The 22,143-nt window shown below is 58.0% G+C and overlaps 1 protein-coding gene across 4 annotated transcripts in view; it reads left to right on the top strand.

Moving 5' to 3' along the window:
• The first annotated feature begins 217 nt into the window (after positions 1-217).
• The window catches only part of CELSR1 (cadherin EGF LAG seven-pass G-type receptor 1), a 148,072-nt gene continuing 126,146 nt past the window's right edge, over positions 218-22,143 (top strand). For 3 of the 4 annotated variants that reach the window (XM_067698403.1, XM_067698404.1, XM_067698401.1), the window contains exon 1: positions 218-3,828. In XM_067698403.1, the coding sequence (XP_067554504.1) occupies positions 234-3,828 (3,595 nt within the window). In that variant the 5' untranslated portion in view covers positions 218-233. The remainder of the gene's footprint in view (positions 3,829-22,143) is intronic. The other variant, XM_067698405.1, reaches the window with a different exon arrangement.

The following is a 22,143-nucleotide window of genomic DNA, read 5'->3' as shown; positions in this document are numbered from 1 at the left end:
ACCAACTTCGCAAACTTTCGCAAAGTGCTCTCGAAGTGGAAGCTGCGGGGGAGACCGGGAGCCCGGCCCCCGGTGTCCCCGCCAGGGCCCCCGGGGAGGCGGGGCGCGAGCCGCCCCGAGGGCCCGGCACAGGCCGCGCGGGAGCCGCCCCCCGGCCGCGCCGGGTGGATGCGGAGCCGCGCCGGGTGCATGGATTGTGCTCGGGCGCCCGGCTCGGGCTCGGGCTCCGGGCCATGGCGCCGCCGCCGCCGCCGCCGCCCGTGTTGCCTGCGCTGCTGCTCCTGGCTGCGGTCGCCGCCCTACCGGTGCTGGGGCTTCGAGCGGCCGCCTGGGAGTTGCGAGTGCCCGGCGGGGCCCGCGCCTTCGCCCTCGGGCCCGGCTGGACCTATGCGCTGGACGCGGCGCTCACGCCCCGAGCGCTGCGGGAGCTGCTGGACGTGAGCCGCGACGGGCGGCTGGCGGGGCGGCGGCGTGGGCCGGGCGCGGGGCTCCGGGGCTGCGCGCGCCTGGGGGGACGCCCGCTGCCGCTGCATGTCCGCCTGGCTGCCCGTAGCGCCCAGACGGCGCTGAGCCTCCGCTTGCGGGCACGCGCGCACGGTCCCGGTTGCAGCGCCCGGCCCCGGCGCGGGCGAGCTCCCGGCGCGGAGCTGCGCGCGCGGGCTGTGCTCACGGTGCCTGGCCCCGGCGCGGTGTTCTGCTTCCCGGGACCCGGCGGCGGCGGGGCCACGCTGCACTCGGCGCTCGAGGCCCTGACCACTTTCCCCGCCTGCGGCTGCCCGCCGCGCGCCGGGTCCCGTTGCCCACGCCGCCCTGTCTGCCTGCCGCCTGGTGGCTCGGCCCGCCTGCGCCTGCTCTGTGCCCTGCGGCGCGCGGCCGGCACCATCCGGGTGGAGCTGGCGCTGGAGGCGGCCTCGGGGACACCCTCCCCATCGCTGTCGCCGCCAAGCCTGCCTCAGGTCGGGGCGGGGGCGGCGCGGCGGGCCCGGCGGGGCGCTGGCGGCAGCACTACCCCGCAGTTCCAGCTGCCCAGCTACCAGGTGTCGGTGCCTGAGAACGAGCCGGCGGGCACCGCGGTCATCGAGCTGCGCGCGCACGACCCGGACGAGGGCGAGGCGGGGCGCCTGAGCTACCAGATGGAGGCGCTGTTCGATGAGCGCTCCAATGGCTACTTCCTCATCGACTCCGACACGGGCTTGGTGAGCACCGCCCGCGCGCTGGACCGCGAGACCAAGGACACGCACGTACTCAAAGTGAGCGCTGTGGACCACGGCTCGCCTCGGCGCTCGGCCGCCACCTACCTCACCGTCACAGTCAGCGACACCAACGACCACAGTCCGGTCTTCGAGCAGTCTGAGTACCGCGAGCGAGTGCGCGAGAACCTGGAGGTGGGCTACGAGGTTCTGACCATCCGCGCTACCGACGGCGACGCGCCCTCCAACGCCAATATGCGCTACCGGCTGCTGGAGGGCGCGGGTGGTGTCTTCGAGATCGACGAGCGCTCGGGCGTAGTGCGCACCCGGGCCGTGGTGGACCGGGAGGAAGAGGCCTCCTACCAGCTGCTGGTGGAGGCCAACGACCAGGGCCGCAACCCGGGCCCGCTCAGTGCCACTGCCACCGTGCACATCGTGGTGGAGGACGAGAACGACAACTACCCCCAGTTCAGCGAGAAGCGCTATGTGGTCCAGGTGCCCGAGGACATGGCGGTCAACACGCCCGTGCTGCGAGTGCAGGCCACAGATCGGGACCAGGGCCAGAACGCGGCCATACACTACAGCATCATCAGCGGGAACCTCAAGGGGCAGTTCTACCTGCATTCGCTGAGCGGCAGCCTGGATGTGATCAACCCCCTGGACTTCGAGGCCATCCGGGAGTACACGCTGCGCATCAAGGCCCAGGACGGGGGCCGGCCTCCACTCATCAACTCCTCGGGGCTGGTCTCGGTGCAGGTGCTGGACGTGAACGACAACGCCCCCATATTTGTGAGCAGCCCCTTTCAGGCAGCCGTGCTGGAGAACGTGCCTCTGGGCCACTCGGTTCTGCACATTCAGGCGGTGGACGCAGACGCGGGTGAGAACGCGCGTTTGCGCTACCGCCTGGTGGACACCGCCTCGGCCTCCGTGGGCAGTGGCGGTGCTGGGCCCCAAGACCCCGCTTCGGCCGCGGACTTCCCTTTCCACATCCACAACAGCTCGGGCTGGATCACCGTGTGTGCGGAGCTGGACCGTGAGGAATTGGAGCATTACAGCTTCGGGGTGGAGGCGGTGGACCACGGCTCGCCGCCCATGAGCTCCTCCGCCAGCGTGGCCATCACGGTGCTAGACGTAAATGACAACGACCCCATGTTCACGCAGCCCGTGTACGAGCTGCGTTTGAACGAGGACGCAGCCGTGGGGAGCAGCGTGCTGACCCTGCGGGCCCTCGACCGGGATGCTAACAGTGTGATCACCTACCAGCTCACCGGCGGCAACACGCGGAACCGCTTTGCGCTCAGCAGCCAGAGCGGCGGCGGCCTCATCACGCTGGCGCTGCCGCTGGACTACAAGCAGGAACGGCAGTACGTGCTGGCGGTAACCGCATCAGACGGCATGCGCGCTCACACTGCGCAGGTCTTCATCAACGTCACCGACGCCAACACCCACCGGCCGGTCTTCCAGAGCTCGCACTACACCGTGAGCGTCAGCGAGGACCGGCCCGTGGGCACCTCCATCGCCACCATCAGCGCCACCGACGAGGACACCGGCGAGAACGCCCGCATCACCTACGTGCTGGAGGATCCCGTGCCGCAGTTCCGAATCGACCCCGACACCGGCACCATCTACACCGTGACAGAGCTGGACTACGAGAGCCAGGCCGCCTACACGCTGGGCATCACAGCTCGGGACAACGGTGTCCCTCAGAAGTCCGACACCACCTCCCTGGAGATCCTCGTCCTGGACGCCAATGACAACGTACCGCGGTTCCTGCGGGAATTTTACCAGGGCTCCGTCTTCGAGGATGCTCCCCCGTCAACCAGCGTTCTCCAGGTCTCGGCCACGGATCGGGACTCGGGCCCCAATGGCCGCCTGCTGTACACCTTCCAGGGCGGCAACGACGGCGATGGGGACTTCTACATTGAGCCCACATCTGGCGTGATCCGCACCCAGCGCCGGCTGGACCGGGAGAACGTGGCCGTGTATAATCTTCGTGCCCTGGCCGTGGACCGGGGTAGCCCGGTGCCCCTTAGCGCTTCCGTGGAAATCCAGGTGACCGTCTTGGACATTAACGACAACCCTCCGGTGTTTGAGAGGGACGAGCTGGAGCTGTTTGTGGAGGAGAACAGCCCGGTGGGGTCCGTGGTGGCGAGGATTCGAGCTAGTGACCCCGACGAAGGCCCCAACGCCCAGATCATGTACCAGATCGTGGAAGGCAACGTGCCTGAGGTCTTCCAGCTCGACCTGCTGAGTGGGGACCTGCGTGCCCTGGTCGAGCTGGACTTTGAAGCCCGGCGGGAGTATGTGCTCGTGGTGCAGGCCACGTCGGCCCCCCTGGTGAGCCGGGCCACGGTGCGCATCCGCCTCGTGGACCAGAACGACAACCCGCCGGTGCTGCCGGACTTCCAGATCCTCTTCAACAACTATGTCACCAATAAGTCCAACAGCTTCCCCACTGGTGTGATTGGCCGTATCCCGGCCCATGACCCTGACCTCTTGGACAGCCTCAACTACACCTTCCTGCAGGGCAACGAGCTCCAGCTGCTGCTGCTGGACCCCGCCTCGGGCGAGCTGCAGCTCAGCCCCGACCTGAACAACAACCGGCCTCTGGAGGCGCTCATGGAGGTGTCTGTTTCTGGTGAGTGGCCCTGGGGGCTCCGCGGGGCCACCTGGAGAGCTGCGGGGACCTGCCCCGAGCCCGCCCGGCTTGCCGGGGCGCAGTCAGGCAGGGCCCGGGTAGCTCTGGGGATTTGTGGCCTCCGGTTGGATGGTTGGATACCGCTAGCCCAGGACGTGCTCCTCAACCAGGCCGGGAGAGTGAGAGGGGCACCGCACTGCTGCCCTCAGCGTTTTTGCTGGGAGCAGGCCTGGGCTTTTTCAAGTTCAAGACCGGGGCTTCCTGGGCTTTTCTCAGAGGGTCTGGCTCCCGAGTTGTGCTGTGAAAACCTGGTCTCGGGGGTTATCTGAGCGTCTGGTTGGCTTGGTGATGCTATGGAGTCAGCCACATGCCTGTCTGGAAAGGTCAGAGGTCACCGTGCGCCCATGTGCCAATTCGTTCTTGGGTGGGACCGTTGGAAATTGCCGGATGGGTCCTTGAGTCACCCTGCAAGACAGCTGGAGTTAGTTCCTTTCGTGTGTCTTTTCTGTCTCCTCCAGGTTTTAACAGTCGGGCTTAAGTGTGCTCACCTGTGTGGGAGCTCTTTGAAAGCGCAGCCTCGTTTGATCTTGGCTTCAGCTCCTGGACGTGGACTTGTAATTTGGTTGTTACTCAGAGGCCTGCCTGGGTTGGTGGTGGAGCCAGTGTGGGAACCCTGCTTGCCCGCTCTGGGCTGGAGGGAGGATGTCTCAGCTCAGCCAGCCAGACCCAGGCAGTCAGGGGTGGGTCCTCCACGCTGCTGACCTCCCTGTGTCAGGTGGAGCTGCGGGGCCAGAGAGGGGGACAAACAGGAGGGCACGGAAGAGAGAGAGAAGGATTTGGCCGGGCCAGGGGGTGGATTGGGGAACAGTAAAGAGACCCTCAGTGACTCCTGCAGGCAGGTGACCTTAATTAGGAGACCAAACTATCACCAAGAAAGGTTAGGATCTGTGGGTTGAGTCAATGTTTCAGATGAATTGTTTAAACAATAAATTATTACAATACAGCATACCCATGGGAGCCCTGGAAAAATTAAAAAGTTAATTTTCTGATTTATTTTGTTTCCGCATTTGGCTGTAATTCTTTATTTACTAAGGATTGGGTAGCAAAGAGTTTCCAGTTTGCTTATAAAATCTGGAACGTACAGGTCCAGTTTTGAGGCCATGGGATACTGCAACATTGATGTTGTCAGCCTAGTCTGTCTGTAGGTGAATATTGTGGCTTTTGTGAAGTTGTGAATGTGTTTAGAGAATACGGATAGGCCTTTAAGGAGAATTGTCAACCAGGGTTATGGATTTTCCGAGCAGCAACAATTTTGAAAAAAGGTCTCTTTCACAAATTTCAATTTGCATTTTCTCTTTCTTTATCCCCCTGTACTGCTTTACCTGCTAGATAAAGCAGAGTGGATGGAAAATTTAGCCTATATAAAAATGACTTGGGGGGTACTTCCCTGGTGGTGCAGTGGTTAAGAATCCACCTGCCAGTGCAGGGGACACGGGTTTGATCCCTGGTCCGGGAAGATCCCACATGCCACGGAGCAACTAAACCTGTGTACCTCAACTACTGAGCCTGCGCTCTAGAGCCCGTGAGCCACTACTGCTGAGCCCCTAGAGTCACAACTACTGAGCCCGAGTGCCTAGAGCCCATGCTTTGCAACAAGAGAAGCCCCTGCTTGCCTCAACTAGAGAAAGCCTGCGCGCAGCAACGAAGACCTAACGCAGCCAAAAAAAAAAAAGAAAAAAAAAAAAAGACTTGGCAACATCATAGGGTTTTGAATTTACAAGGGCTATGGTGCTCTAGCGGGAATGGGTGCATGCCGGGAGCAGGGATGTTTTGTGTGTCTGAAACATCAGGAATGTGGCCTCCCCTATGATAGCTGGATAAAGGGTTTAAGATGGATTTTGTTCAAAAGAGGTTAGTTACTGAGGGCCATCTTGCCTACCGGGTGGAACCACGGCCAGGACCACAGTTGAAGGTGGGTTGGGTGCTCCATGCTATGATGTAATTGTCCCAGTGATCCAGTTTGGGCTTCCAGCCCTTGTGACGTACCCTCGTGTCAGTCAGGCACTGGGGCCTCATGTCCACCCTCCCAGATGGTGATGATCACCTTGTACTGGGTTCTGCCTGGATATCAAGCAGTTTTGTAAACTCTTTTACCTACACCATCACTTATTCTTCTGGTACCTGGGAAGTGAGTGGCATTCGGTGGCTGCCCATTGTACAGATGAAGAGACTGAGGCTCAGAGGTGTTACGTCACTTCCTCAGGGTCACATAGCCGGCAAGCAGAGGCACCAGGCGTCCACCCAGATCTAAGCAAAACAAGCTGGCGCTTCACACTCCCCTCTCACCTGAGAGAAGAGTTTTGTTTTTGTTTTTTTTCTGTACGCGGGCCTCTCACTGTTGTGGTCTCTCCCGCTGCGGAGCACAGGCTCCGGACGCGCAGGCCCAGCGGGCATGGCTCACGGGCCCGGCCGCTCCGCGGCATGTGGGATCTTCCCGGACCAGGGCACAAACCCATGTTCCCTGCATCGGCAGGTGGACTCAACCACTGCGCCACCAGGGAAGCCCTGTTTTGTTTTTTTTTTAAATTGTATTTCATTTTAGTTACTTCTTTAAAATATAAATTTATTTATTTTTGGCTGTGTTGGGTCTTTGTTACTGCACGCGGGCTTTCTCTAGCTTTGGTGAGCAGGGGCTACTCTTCGTTGCGGTGCACGGGCTTCTCATTGCAGTGGCTTCTCTTGTTGCAGAGCGCGGGCTCTAGGTGCGTGGGCTTCACTAGTTCTGGCATGTGGGCTCAGTAGTTGTGGCTCACAAGCTCAGTTGCTCCGCGGCATGTGGGATCTTCCTGGGCCAGGGATTGAACCCGTGTCCCCCGCATTGGCAGGCAGATTCTTAACGACTGCGCCACCAGAAGAGAAAAGTTTTGAGGAATTAGTTGCTAAGCTGAATTGTTTCAGGGCCGAATCCTTGCCCTGGATTAAGTAGGCGCCTTGGGGTCCTATACAACCCTCTGACCATTTGACGACTATTTAATGCTTCAAAGAAAAAAATATTATAAACTATAGAACTATAAAATATGTAATTCCCAACAGCAAAGCAAAAAGGTCAGCCTTTGAATTAACCAGACTTGGATTCCTAGGTTTTTTAAAAGAAACAATGGGGAAAGCTGTGGTTTCAAACTCACAAGCTATTTTCAGTGAAGTGTGATTGGCTTCCCCGGGTTTACAGCCATACCCTGTGGCCTCTAGCGCATTATTACTGCCCTCGAGGTGCTGGAAAGCAGAGCCCATGGGTCTTCCCTAGTGGCGCAGTGGTTAAGAATCCTCCTGCCAATGTAGGGGACGTGGACTCGAGCCCTAGTCCAGGAAGATCCCACATGCTGCAGAGCAACTAAGCCTGCGCACCACAACTACTGAGCCTGCGCTCTACAGCCTGCGAGCCACAACTACAGAGCCGGTGTGTCACAACTACTGAAGCCCGTGCGTCTAGAGCCTGTGCTCTGCATCAAGAGAAGCCACTGCAATGAGAAGCCCGCACACCGCAATGAAGAGTAGCCCCCGCTCGCCAGAACTAGAGAAAGCCCGCGCGCAGCAACAAAGACACGACGCAACCAAAAATAAATAAATAAATAAATAAATAAAAAGAAGAGCCCAGCTGTCCACTAGGTTTTGTGGAAGCCATGCCAGGAAGGGCTGGGTGCCTCCAGAAATGGAGCCGCTGGGAAGGTGCACAGGATTGCGGGGACCGGGGCGGGGGTGGTGGGGTCGGGGAGGGGGATGGGGTATGTGGTACCCAAGATGGACATGCTTGGGAGGAGGGCAGCTCCTTTTGCCTGGATGGGGGCGTTAGTACAGTCATTGGACTGGGAGCAGGTAGTGTTGATGGTTTTATGTAGCCCACCAAGGACAAAACACTGAACATTTTCTGAATTCTGCGTATAGTCACGTTCAAATTGCTCCCGTTTTTAGATAACAGCCAGTGATACGTGGTGTTTGTTTTATATGTGACAGTTTTTTTTTTTTTAATTTTAAAATTTATTTCTGGTTGTATTGGGTCTTCGTTGCTGCGCACGGGCTTTTCTCTAGTTGTGTCGAGCGGGGACGACTCTTCGTTGTGGTGTGTGGGCTTCTCCTTGCGGTGGCTTCTCTTGTTGCCGAGCACAGACTCTAGGTGCACGGGCTTCAGTAGTTGTGACACGTAGGCTCAGTAGTTGTGGCTCACGGGCTCTAGAGTGCAGGCACAGTAGTTGTGGCTCACGGGTTTAGTTGCTCCGGGGCATGTGGGATCTTCCCGGACTAGGGCTCGAACCTGTGTCCCCTGCATTGGCGGGCGGATTCTTAACCACTGCAGCACCAGGGAAGTCCCTACATGGGACAGTTTTTGAATGAGATTTAAAATTCTACGGTAGGGGCTTTTGTACTCTGAATGTTTATAAGAGCCGTGTTTGCATTTTAGAAAGCAGCGTGGCTGATAACCCAACGGGACTGTCACATGTGGAGTCCCTTAGGTAGTTTTTCTAGATGTTGGTCATTTAGTAACACGGGCCTTTTAAATTCAACTTGAACGTGTGTGTCCCTGTGGGTGTCCAGCCGTGAGCTGGACATCATGGAACGCGGCATTTGGTGGAAAACGACCTCGTGCTTGTGGGCATGTGGGCCAGTGGGAGTGGGAAAAGTAGCATTTTGCGGGGTAAAAATGGGGCCATGAGTCATTCAGACGTGTCAGAAAATACTGGAAGTCGTGAAATAACAAGATTGAATAACTTTTATCCGTTTACTCTGGTGGGGACTCAATGGGATAAAGCGTCCAGGCTTGATAAAGTTTTAAAAAATGTTTGCTGAGTTAAATACAGGATATCGTAGGGACTGTGATGGCCAACGAGGAAGCAGGGACGTGGGCATCGTACCAGGCAGCGTCTGGAGGCAAACATTCTGCTACTCTGCTGAATGTTACCCTGTGGAAAAGGGTCAGAGCAGCTTAAACCACGTCAGTCGTCGAGCTGGATTCTCCAGTAACGTAACTTACCCCGGAAGAGTTAGGTACTTTGGGAAGCTAGTTAACTGTCTCAGCGCTTTAGTATCTGGAGGTAGTCACTTGGTAATATACTTTCAGAAACACTGGCTCAGAAACAAGGGAGTGTTTATTTGTTTATCGAGCGCCTACTCTGTGCCAGGCCTACTGTGTGCCAGGCCCTGGAGAGGGAGGTTGGGTGGGGACAGTCGATAAACAGGGAAGTGAATTCAAGGGGAGCGTGGGCTGGGGACTCCCCTGTGCCAAGGTGAGTGTGATATGCCTTCCCGCCAGCTGAATCCCCTCCCCCGCAGCTGAGCTGCTGAGGGGGGTGGGTGGATGGAGGGGATTTGGGGGGTTAGATGGTGAGATGTGGAGGTGAGGGTCGGGTTGATCAGCCCACGTGCTCCTCGTGCTAGGACCCTCCCCCACTACCCCCGCACCCCGACCCTGTGCTACCTGTCTGCTCCCGCAGCAGCCTCATCGGTGGAAGGTATCGTCTCATCGAGGAGCAGACCAGGGCCCCCAGAGGCTTGACCCCGCGTCCAGGGCGCCCGGCTTGTGTAGGCAGCTTTGGGATTTGAACCTGGGATGGCGGCTCCCAAGCTGTGTTCTCTCAGGCTGTGCTTTTGGGAACATGCAGATGAACATGGGGTGAGGATGTGCGTGCACCAGGGGAGGACCCTGAGGCCACTGTGGACCCCGTGCAGCTGGGCACCTTTGACCTTGTCGTGAAGACGGTTGGACGTACGGGTCTGGGCAGGCGAGACCAGCTGGGGCCACAGCCAGAGGTGGTGAGCGTGGCCTCCTGGGTGACAGAGAGGACCATCATGGCCGCAGGGGTGGAGGGCACTTGGGCAGAGGACCCCTGTGATGGGGACATGGGTCAGGTGCAGCCTGGGGGCGCCCAGGCAGGCTGGACCTGCATGAGAGCTGGAGCTGGAATAGCCACCCGCAGGAGGACAAAACCAAGGGTCCGAGGCCCTGGAGGCTGAGGGAGTGTGAGGGCCTGAAGGGGGTCACCAGTGTTCAGGGAGCCTCAGGACAGAGGTGTGATTGGGTTGGCCAAAGGGAGGTCCTTGATGGTCTCCGTGAGAGCCGGGGTGTTGTGGGGCTTGAGGAGCAGAGGACTGAGTGGCCGGGTGTGGGGGAAGCTCAGAGGGAAGGTGGGATGGCCATGGGGACCCAGGCAGAGTTGACAGTCAAGAGGGGTTGACCAGTTAACGTGCACAGCCGTCCTGGCCCGTCCTGCAACGCTGCTGCTTGCGCAGGTGTTCATCTGTCCCAGGCGCTGGCACCTTTGGGGGGCGCTGGACTGGGGGGATAGGCCTCAGTGGCAGTCAAAGGCCTGCTGTGACCAAGCTGAGTGTCGATGGGGCTGCAGGAGTCGGGGCGGGGACGGCAGCGTCCGCTTCTCTTTGAGTCACGGGACCCCTGATGCGGGAACAGGAGTGCAGGGGCGGATGGGCAGGGGCTGAAGGCCACAGGTGACCTGACTCACAAGGACCCAGCTGTCCCCATCTCAGCACTGCCTACCTGGTGACATGAGGTCTCCATCTGTCCCCACGTACCAATGAGGGCGACAGAGAGACTGTTTTTCTTAAATCCGGGAAACGTTGCAGCCACATGAGCCCTTCGGAAGGAGGGGTGGCACTGATATCATACCTGGAAAAGCGACTGGTGTTGGTGATGCCACAAGTCTGTCCAGAACCTGGTGTCACTGTTGAAAGTCCACTTTGGTGTGGGCTGCTGCACGCACCTGTCCATTTGGACACCTGGGAGCAGAAACCCGTTAAGGAACCAGGTGGGTGGGAGGATGGGTGCCGGGGCCCTGGTAGCAGAGTCTGTGCCCCCCCGGGGCGTGTAGTCTGGCTGGGCCGCCGGCACTTGCATGCAGACAGAAATAGATTTTATCAAGGAGGGCAGAGAGTGCGGAAAATATTCTGAAGATTGGCTTGATTCTTTTCAACTCACAGCCTTGGGGGAAAATAGTTTTCGGTTTTTTCTTCTTCTCTAACCTGAGCACGTAGGTTCTTATCAAAGCCCTTCTTGGATATTGGGTGGAGGAGGGATAGCAAATAACCCTCTTCCTTTCTGCATGTTTGTTTTGTAGGGGTAACCGGGGTAACTCGGGTTAGGGACCCAGGTTGTGGTGGACAGAGGGAAGTAGCCTTTTGTTCTTGGGGACAACGGGCCCCCCTCTGCTTTGCCCTGTAGGCCTGAGGCTCGGCACACAGTAGGTGCTCAGCAAATCTGTGGATAATTTATGGAATGATCCAGAGGGGTCCGGGGGGAGGGGCCACGTGCCAAGGCCAAGGGCTCCTCTTCTGCCTTCACTTAGAGGACAGATGCGGGGGGGAGGGGGCCTGTGCGGAGGACAGGCCACTCTCAGTTCCTTCCACGCTTGTCTGGGGGCTTGGCACCGGGTGGAAGGAATGGGCTGTTTTCAGGAGAACTCCAATGGCTGAGTTCTGCTTTTGCTTCAGGTAAGAACTTGCGGCTACCTGGCTCATCACCTTTTTGGGCGTGAACATTCCGAAGCTGGGAAAAGCCCAACAGGAGGCTTTATCATTTTCATCACTCTGTTGAGTGTCTCTTGATGTCCTGGATAAAGGCCATGGTTTTTTCTTAAACACACAGACACGCACGTGTACACATATACACAGGTACACATGTACGCATGTCTACACGCGAACAGACCCACACATGGTTTAAACAACTACTTTAAAGGCAAACTATGTTACAATAACCTTGCCTTCCACCCACTGCACTACTGGGTTTTTTGTTGTTGTTGTTGTTTTTTGCGGTAGGCGGGCCCCTCACTGCTGTGGCCTCTCCCGTTGTGGAGCACAGGCTCCGGACTCGCAGGCTCAGCAGCCATGGCTCACGGGCCCAGCCGCTCCGCGGCATGTGGGATCTTCCCGGACCGGGGTTCAACCGGGACATGAACCCGTATCCCCTGCATCGGCAGGCGGACTCCCAACCACTGCGCCACCAGGGAAGCCCCTGCGCTACTGGGTTTTAACCTTTGCCGTCGTGGTGGAGGGCATGTGGGCCAACACAGGGGGTCCCTCGGAGCTGGGGGCCTTGTGCAGGGTTTGGGAACGCACGGAGGATGGGGGGCCCCGTGGAAGGGGCATCGTGCTAGCCCTTGGCCGGCGGACGCCGCTATGTCAGATCCTCAGCGCCTGGCAGGGCGGCAGCTGAGGCTGCAGGGAGTGGCCTTGTGGGCACCTTTCCACGTGCTTTTCCGTTGGAGCTGCCGGTGCAGGTGAACTTCAGGTGAGCAGGTGAGCTGGTGTCCTTTCTCCATGAATCTTGTGGGCGAGGTGACAGTGCCTCCATTTTCTAGGCAGGAACCTGAGATGGGCTGCCCCGCCCCTCATCTGTCGTCACGTTTCCTGAAAGGGTGGACACTTCCGGGTCCCCGAATGCCTTGTGCTGTCTCTGGGGAGCTGGGGGGTTATGGCCCCCCTCCCTAACCGCTCCCCTCCCTGGCCGGGCCCCCTTCCTCCTCTTTGCTGTGGCTTCACGGTCCGGGGTCAGTGCCTGGCCCTCGAGGACCAGGCGGCCCACGGTGCAGGAGGCTGGCCTCAGAGCCGGACGGGGCACCTGGGCTGGTCACGTGAGAGCACGGCCACCACGCTGTTCCGGCTTGTGTGCTTGGGCTCTGCCTGCGTCATCTCTCTGGGGTCTCAGAGAACCCTCATTTCTCAGCGGAGAGACTGAGGCCGGTGAGCTGGTGGTGGGGAGGGCCGGGCCCAGACCCTGGTGTCTGAGCGCTCTAACTACTGTGGTGACCACCCCCTTCAATCCCCACCTTCGGCCAATGGCTGAGCCCTGGAAGGGGGAGCCCAGGTTTGGGGGTTCTGAGGATGGAAGCTTGGTGCGAGTGACCACATTGCCCAGAACAGGAGGGCTGAGGGCCGTGTGTGCGTCAGGCCTGATTCCATGGGAGCATTCGGCCCTTCCCCCCCTCCCTCGGATGAGCAGGGTGGGGAAGCAGGGGGTCCTGGGGAGCTGTGCCCAAGTCTCTATGGGGTCTTCTGTGGTGGAGCTGTGTCACAGGAAAGTGTGGAGTGCAGGACCGGTGTGCACCAGCTGCAGGGAGGAGCCAGAGCCAGTGCAGGGGTCAGAGCCACAGGCAGGGGAGGTGGGCACGGATGAGCCCACACAGAGCAGCTGTCTGATGTGCCCTCGGGGCGCCTTCCGGCTCCAGGAGCACAGATTCAGGGAGCCTCCTGCCAGCCTTACCTCTTTCCCTCCCACTTTCCCTCCGTCTGTCAATCAAGAGTTTTCTCTCATTTCTTATAACCTGTCTTTACTGCTGGGTCTGTAGCTTTCTTAGCTTTTTAGGATTTTCAGAATACCCGCTCTAAATTATACTTCATTAAGGCAAGCTAACAGCAAGTAGTCATATGCTCTGTAAGCATTTGGAGATAAGAGCTTTCTTGCCAGGCAATATACTTTTATCAGTGAGTTGGTTTTTTTTTTTTTTGGCCGCTCCTTGTGGCTGGCAGGATCTTAGTTCCCTGACCAGGTATCAGACCCTTGCCCCTCGTGGTGGAAGCGCAGAGTCCTAACCACTGGACCACCAGGGAGGTCCCTGTGAGTTGATTGTTGCAGGACCGTTTCCACAGCGTGAAGTAGTTCAGCTTCTGTGCAGCCCTGCGTTGGAAAAGGCCAAGTGCGGCCACCCTCCCAGCAGCCGTCCTTCTGTGTTGTGACCCATCTCCAGTATTGGGGGGAGCATGAGGGAGGTTCCACTGGCGAGGAAGCCCGGGTGGCATGCCCTCGTGCTGATTGCTGACACTGGTCCGGATGGCCCTCTCTGGGCCTTGGTGCCCCATGGGGGTGGGGGTGGGGTCATTGCCCAGGACCCTCCTCTCGACTCCTACCCTGTATCATTCTGTAAGTGAAGGGTCCAGCCTGGGCTGTGAGTTGGGAAACCTCTTTCTTGCCATGTACCGTGCAGGTGCTGAGAAATGATCACGTTTAAAAGCTGTTACGAAATCCTTTCATATCCAGTATCTGATAAGGGAATATTATCCAGAACATGTAAAGAACTCCTGCAACTCAACAGCAGAGAAACAACCAACCAGATTACACAACGGGCAAAGGACATGATAGACATTTCTCCCAAGAAGAGAGCCGGATGGTCCAAAGGCAAAAGATGCTCACCACCACTGATCACCAGGAAAACGCACATCAGAGCCACGGTGGGACACCACCTCAGACCTTTAGGATGGCCGTTACGAAGACAAAGCAAAGCAGAAAGTAGCAGGCGTTGACAAGGGTGTGGAGGAATCGGAGCCCTTGTGCCCTATTGGGAATGTGAAATGGTGCAGCTGCTGTACAAAACAGTGGGGTGGTTCCTCAGAAAGTTAAACATAGAATTGCCACAGGATCCAGGAATTCCGCTTCTGGACATACACCCAAAAGAAGTAAAAGCAGGGACTTAAACAGATATTTGCACACCCGCGTTCATAGCAGCACGATTCACGGTAGCCAAAGGTGGAAGCAACCCAAGTGTCCACTGAGGGATGAACGGATGAGCAGAAGTGGTCTCCACATACCACGGAATATTATTCAGCCTTAAGAAGGAAGGAATTTCTGACACAGGCTACCACGTGGATGGACCTTGAGAACATTGTGCTCATTGAAATAAGCCAGACACAGGAGGACGAATATCGTAGGATCAGTTGAGGTTGCTGGGGTAGTCACATTCGTAGAGATAGAAAGTCGAATGGACGTTACCAGGGCTGGGGAAGAGGGAATTGGGGGGGGTGTTTGTTTGATGGGTATAAAGTTTGTTGGATGGGTATAAAGTTTCAGTTTTGCTGGATGAAAAGAGCCGTGGAGATGGCTGGGGGGTGATGGTGGCACAGTAACGTATTTAATGCCGCTGAGCTGTACACTTAAAAATGACTACGGTGTTAAACTTGACGTGCACTTTACCGCAGTTAAGAAAATGCCAACAAAGCAAAACTGTTCCGGCCACTCAGGTGCTGGACAAGTGGAAGCAGGTGCCTTTGCCTTGTGGTTCCCCCCACCCCCACCCCGAGACCTGCGCCCTGATCCCTTTTGTCTTGTCCTGGGTTGCGATGGCCCCTTCTGCAGAGCCCGGGTGTCTCACTCTTTGTGTTTCTGAGTTCAGCCTGTGGCTTGACATCGTTCACAGCAAAAGGGGCAGGTACGTTAATATAAATTTGGGGTCTGGTACGTGAGTAAAATCTGTTTGGTGTCTAACTGTATGTTAGAAGCCGCAAAGATGAATATGTACCTCACCTTTAAGGCCCAGGATGAGAAGAAGGGTCCCTGGGTGCCCAGTGTCCCCAGCTGCATGGGAGGAGGCCAGCGGAGGGGCGGGGACACTGCTGCCCCTCCCGCGTGCGGGTCAGGTTCTGCTGTCCCCAGCCTCACCCTGTCATTTGGCACCTCCCCCCATCAGGACCGAGTCCCGGGTACAGTACGGCTTGGCACGTGTGCCGGTCCAGGCGTATTTTTGTTGGCATTTTGACACGTGTAAGCAATTCGGTATGATCTTTCCTTTTGTATTTTTATTGAGGTGACATTCACATAACAAAAGCCATTTCAAAGTGGACAATTCAGTGGCATTGGGTACATTCACAGTGATGTGCAGCCACCACCTGTCTCTTTCTAAACGGTTTCTGTCACCTCCAGAGGACACCCCATACCCGTTAGGGTCGCTCCCCCTCCCCTCCCCTCCCCTCCCAGCCCCTGGGAAGCCCTTGCCCCTCCAAGGTCTGGGCCGGGGCAGAGATGCTGGCGGCGTCTTGGGGTTGCTCTGGGCCATTCTGTGTGAGGTTCCCCACTGGGCACTTCTGCTGCCTCTTGGTTCCCTCGAGCTTTGCCTGGGCTGCGCACAGAGGATTTGAGTTGTGGATCAGCAGCCATGGCTCACGGGCCCAGCCGCTCCGCGGCATGTGGGATCTTCCCAGACCGGGGCATGAACCCGTGTCCCCTGTGTCGGCAGGCGGACTCTCCACCACTGCGCCACCAGGGAAGCCCTCGGCCGATTCTGTTAGGACCAATCCTTCAAGGTTACAGACTTGCTGCGTCAGCTTCGGGGGCTGCTGTATCTGGTGCCTTCAAACAGCGGACATTCATTCTCTCACGGTCCGGAGGCCACAGGTCCGAGAAATCAAGGTATCGGCAGGTGCTCCCTCTGAAGCTGGAGGGCTTCCTGCCTCTTCTGGGGGTTGCCAGGATCCTCGGGCTGCAGCCGCATCACCCTGGCCTGCTTGCCTCGGTTATCACCTGGCCCCTCCCTGCGTGTCTCGACATCTTCTCCTGGCTCATAAGAACTCCAGTCCTACTGAGTTTTGTTTTTTGGCCGCGCTGTGTGGCATGCAGGATCTTAGTTCCCTGACCAGGGCTCAAACCCGAGCGCCCCCCATAGTGGAAGCGCAGAGTCCTAACCACTGGACTGCCAGGGAAGTCCCTCCAGTCCTACTGAGTTGAGGGCCCATTCCACTCCTCTACGACTTCATCTTAATTTATATCTTTATCACATCCGCAGAGACCCTACTTCCAAATCAGGTCACGTTCACAGGTACCGGCGTTTGGGACTTGGATGTATCTTTTTGGGGGACACGATTCAACCCACTATAGCACCTGCCTGCGTGCTTGGGCACATAACTGATTTCTTTCTGTTAAATCGGGTGATGGAGTTCTGCTTTCCCAGTGGAACCCACGGTTTGCCCACCTGAACACCTGGAACACAGCAGGGTCTCCCTTATTGCAGTGACCCATCAGGATCCTCCCCTTTTCCTTCTTCCCCTCAGGCTCCTCTAATTAGACTGAATATCACACCAGATGAGGTTTCCTGTCGGTTGTGATCACACAGGCTCCTAACTCTCTTACTCACTTAGGAAATCATAGTGGCCTTTGGGCTTAGTGGACGTGCGCATGCCTCCAGATGTGTCGTGAACAAAAGGTCGGTGTGAGGGCAGGTAAGCATGTTTTTAAGATGACAGCTCACCCTGCTTTGCCTTTTGTGATTTGTTGCCCTGGGACCCGACCGTAGGAGTCGCCTTTTCGATTCATCCTCTCTTCTAAGCATGGAAAATTCTCTAATGTGTAATTGAAAGTTTCCCCGAATCTTCAAAGAAGAGAGAATGGAAAATATTAAGGTTTATTGTTCTGAGAGATTTCCTGTGCATCCGGCACATGGCCATCGGAGGTCAGGGGTGTGTGCATGTGCGCCTCTGTGTGTGTGTGTGTGTGTGTGTGTGTGTGTGTGTACGTGGGTGCGGAGAGTTACGGCGCGTGTGCAAGGGCATCTCACTGTAGAACAGATATGTCCAAGGAAGCGGGATTGCGGGGGGGGCAGCGGTTCTGGACCCAGACAGCGCCACTTGCTGCTAAGTAGAAAATGACAAGTGCTACATGAACTCAGTTTTTGGGGAAAACCAGGCGGAGGTGACCCCGAAGGCAGGAAGCTGAGGGCTTCAGGGTTGGGACAGCTGTCCAAGCCCCCGGTCTGGCCTGGGAAAGCCATTGTGTTTGCTGCAGGATCCCTGCTTTCCCTCCCTTTGTTTCTGTCACTCATCAATCTGGCATTTTTAGAACCAAAAGTGAATTTGGGACAGTGTGGAGCTGACCAAGCTCCTTCAGGGGCCAAACTGGTGTGTGGCAGCTCCTTTCTCTGTAGCTGGGGAACCCGGCGGGGGGGGTCTTTTTCCCTCTCTGTAGTGACCCCTCCGTCAGGACACCCTCCATCCTGCTTCCCCGGAACCAGTGAGTCTCTGCGTCTGCGTTCTCTGGAGCTGATGACCCCAGCCTCGGGGTCTTTCCCTTCTAACTCCCGCTTAAAAACCAAAAAGGGCATCTCCTGGCTCACTCAGCCGGGACACGGGTTTGAGTAGGATTCGGTGGGTCGGCGGCAGGTGCTCTGGGGCAGTAGGGAGGCACTGTGACGTGTAGCTGGGCCACAGCTTCCTGTCGCAGCCCTGGGGTGTGGCCCCTGTCCTGAGAGTTGTTTTTTTTTTTTTGCGGTACGCAGGCCTCTCACTGTCGTGGCCTCTCCCGTTGCGGAGCACAGGCTCCGGACGCACAGGCTCAGTGGCCACAGCTCACGGGCCCAGCCGCTCCGCGGCATGTGGGATCCTCCCGGACCGGGGCACGAACCCGCGTCCCCTGCGTCGGCAGGCGGACTCTCAACCACTGCGCCACCAGGGGAGCCCCTGAGAGTTGTTTTTAAACACTGTGCAAACTGGCGAGGGGTGGAGAGAACAGAGCTGAAGAGCACGGGGAGTGACGTGGCCATGGAAAGTGCTGGGAGGAACCGCGGCGGCGAGAGGAGCTTCTCGGTGTGGCCTTTCCGTTGTTTTGTTTCACAAGGTCACGTGTGCGCGATCCCTGTCGGTGGGTGCTGTCCGATAATGTTCCCGGGGTTGGCGTAACAGGTCCTTTTAGGGAGGAAGCCTCTAGTGCTGCCAGCTAATAACCCAGTTAAACCCGAGCTTGTGATTTCTGAGCACGGTCTTGTGTACCGTGTATGCGTGCCCGCAGGACCAGTTACTGGACATAAAATCCAGCAACCTAGCCGTCACGAAGTGGACAGTCCAGTGGCATTTGGGGCGCTCTCAGTGCCGCGCAGCCATCACTCCTGTCCGGCTTGGGAATGTTTTCAGCTTGTACACTTTTTGGTTTACTTTACTGATGTTTGAAAAGATGCTGTTAGATCACTAGCCTGTCAGTGCCCGTGATGGGGGTTGGTTGCTTTTAGCCGGGTGGTGGTTGACCGTCTGGTGGGAAGGGAGGGAGGTGGGGCCTGTCTGCAGGGGCTGAGCCTGGAGCTTCTGCCCTGAGCCAGAGACACAGCTTTGGGTCTCGGCCGTGATCTTTTGCCCCCATGGCCCGGCCGACACTGGAGTCACTGTGGGACCCGGGGAGGTTCACCATATAGGACTTCAGGGCTAAAACTGAGCAGGTCCTGGGCAGAGCAGGCCAGACTGTCACGTTGCTGTCCCCTAGCCTGACAGTCCCTCTTGCGTGACGCCCTGGACTCCATCTGAGTCCTCGGGCCGCATCAGACACATTCAGGCCTGTGGTCCATCCAGGGTGGCCCCAGCTGGTGCCGACCAGGCCCCATCCCGAACCCCAGACCTAGTCCACTGTGCCCACAGCCTGCCCTCTGTCAGATGTGTCTTCTAGAGTTTGGTGGTCTCCGCCCCTCCCACGTGTTGGCCTGAGGCCTTCCCACCCGATAACCTACCTGCCTCGGTCTTAGCCAACGCATGGCTCCGCCCCCTTCCCCACCTCCTGCCCCTTCATCTGGACTGAGCAGGTGTGTCTGGGCCTGAGGCTTTCTCACCCCTCATACCTTGTCCCTAAGTGGAATTCTGCCTCCCGTACCCCACCCCAGCGTCCCACCTGCCACGGCCTCAGCCTGCGCTCCTGGACACCTGGCCTGGCCCCGTGACAGCTACCCAGCGAGTCCTCAGACCGGGGGTCCCCCGGGATCCCTCCCTTGGGGCACTTGCTCATGGGACGATGCCAGGTGGCAGAACTGAGCTCATTGTGTGGCCCCGGCTGCCCCCACGGTCTCCCGAGCATCTCGTGTCACCCCTTGGGGTCAAGGCCTTGTCCTTCCCAGCAGCCTGGCTCTCGGGGAGGTGTCCTTCCTGTGAGCCTGTGCCCCCGCCCCGCCGCCGTCGGCCCGTCAGCATCCTGGGCTTGGCAGGTGTGCCCGCCGGCCTGCTCATAGAAGCCGTGTGCTCTGGGTGCTGGTGAGGCTAGGCTGGGTAACGTGCTTCTGGAGACATGACGGTTAGTACTTTACACAGAAGATCTGACTCCCCCAGGTATTCTCTACATTTTCCTGCTTTTTAAACAGCTAATTTTATTCACTGCATGAGCAGGTCAGCGTCCATTCGGGGAAACAGAAGCCACGCTAGGTATTTCAAGCGGAAAGGAATTTGACGCAGGGAATTGGGGCTGGGGTTGTCTGTTCCCCCACCCCTCCCTCTCTGCCTTTGCTCCGTGGAGGCCGGTGGTCACCTTCTCTGGGCTGTCCATGCCACCCAGGGGTTGGACCAGGTCAGTGACTTACGACATTCCTTCAGCAGCAGAGCTCTTCACAGGAAATCATGGGCTACAGATGAGCCCATTCCAACTGGGTGCCCCCCCGGGCATCACGGGAGCGAGTTGGCCACTGAGGAGATGCCCGGGTGAAACCACAGTGTGGAGGGTCCCCACCCGTTCGGTGGGTGTGTGACAGTGTCCCTGAGTTCTTCTTTTTTTTTTTTTAATTTAATTAATTTATTTATTTTTGGCTGTGTTGGGTCTTCGTTGCTGCGCGTGGGCTTTCTCTAGTTGTGGCGAGTGGGGGCTACTCTTCGTAGCGGTGCGCGGGCTTCTCATTGCGGTGGCTTCTCTTGTTGCACAGCACAGGCTCTAGGCGGTGGGCTTCAGTAGTTGTGGCACGCGGGCTCAGTAGTTGTGGCTCGCGGGCTCTAGAGCGCAGGCTCAGTAGTTGTGGTGCACGGGCTTAGTTGCTCCGCGGCATGTGGGATCTTCCTGGACCAGGGCTCGAACCCATGTCCCCTGCATTGGCAGGCGGATTCTTAACCACTGCGCCACCAGGGAAGCCCTGGCCCTGAGTTCTGAAGGCAACACAGGCTTGGGGTGCGGAGTTTGGAGTGGACATCGGCGGCCCAGAGCGGCTTGGGGCACTCACCCGCCGGGCTGAAGGGCTGGAGGGCCGGCGGGTGCAGGCAGGCATCCCCGGGTATGCAGTGGGGCTCCAGGGCTTTTCCCGCAGTGACTTGCTCTTGTGGAGGGGGCGAGGATGACACAGAGAGCGGGTGCCCGGGCCCAAGGCTCATGTTGCCGCACTGCTGAGCTGAGAGCTGAAACTCCTCACCACAGCCCTGGCTTCCTTGGCGGACGGACTTTCCCTTTTGGGTTTGCAGCTCTTGACACCAAGAGGGGGACCATGCGGCAGGGAGAGTGACCGTGGTCCCTGCCTCCCAGCTGGGATCTAGCTGGGTGGGGTCCTCAGGGCACGTCCCCCCAGGTGTGGTCTGACACACTGGCAGCCGGGGCCTCTGCGGGTCAGAACATGCACCGTCCTTGGTGGATGGATGTCTGGGGTCTGTTTGGATGTCGGGGCTTCTGCATCACACAGGTCAGCCGTGCAGGAGTGACTCAGATGGTACAGTTTGGGAACCCTGACCCCATCGTCAGCGGCCTCACCTTGGCTTTGACGGTGGGGAAGACTCACAGCCAAGGTTAGAGGCAGTTCCATTCTCAAGGGCCTGTTCCCACTGGGAGCTGGGAGGTGAGAGAAAGGTGGACGTGCCCAATACAGAGCTGGCACAGACTGTGGACAGGATATGGCCACAGGCTTTGTTGCTCTGAGGATGCGTGAACCTTGCCTCTGTCGTTTAGCTTCTGGGCTCACATCCCAACGAGCGTGTGCAGCTGAGAGCTGGGCCTGGGGATGGACCCCACGGGCAGCACCTCCTGTGGGGACTGTAATCCCCCAGCTTCATCTCTGCTTCTCAGCTTTCACGGTAGAGGACGTGGCTGGAGTGTGTTGGATCACCTCCATTTTTGTGTGGATGTCTTGGGTAATGCATCGGACTTCCTGGTGTGGACAGGGGCGCAGGCTGACCCCGGCATCCTGAAAACCTTACTCAGGACCCTCCACGGGGACTGTTTTTTTTCATTTATTAATTTTTTAAAGTTTTTTGGCTGTGCCACACGGCATGTGGGATCTTAGTTCCCCGACCAGGGATCGAACCTGTGCCCGCTTCAGTGGACGCGTGGAGCCCTAACCACTGGACCGCCAGGGAAGTCCCCGTGGGGACTGTTTTTGAACGTGGATTTTTATCTCCTTGCAGACTTATAGATTGTTTCACCCGAAGTCACCATGGGCGCCGCCTTCCCTGTGTTGTCTGAGGTACAGAGAATAAAGTCAGCAGTGAGACGCGGCCGTTCGTTCGCTGAGGGCCTCCCTCCTGGCAGCCTGGGGGCCATCGGGCTCCGGGCTGGGATGGGGCCAGGCTTGTGCCTCAGGACGGAAATGACTGTGCTTCCCTGGAGGCAGCGGGAGCCCAAGTGTGTCCTGGCGGAATTGAAATCGCTGACGCCGGGGAAAACTAGAGGAGCCCGTCACTCCACAGTTATGTGGCCGGGCAAGGGGACGCCCTACTCAACGCCTGGGCTGAGCAGTGAGAAGAGAGGAGGGGGATTGTGTCTTATTATCAGGAGGCGCTCTCAGGCTGGTAGTCCCTGGGGGCTGCAGGGTGTCACCAAGGGTGCCTGCAGCT

The sequence above is a fragment of the Pseudorca crassidens genome, chromosome 11 (genome assembly GCF_039906515.1).
Source record: "Pseudorca crassidens isolate mPseCra1 chromosome 11, mPseCra1.hap1, whole genome shotgun sequence".
Classification (NCBI taxonomy): Eukaryota; Metazoa; Chordata; class Mammalia; order Artiodactyla; family Delphinidae; genus Pseudorca; species Pseudorca crassidens.
The sequence above is the reverse complement of the archived record's forward strand: the minus strand, read 5'-3'. Positions and strand labels throughout refer to the sequence as shown.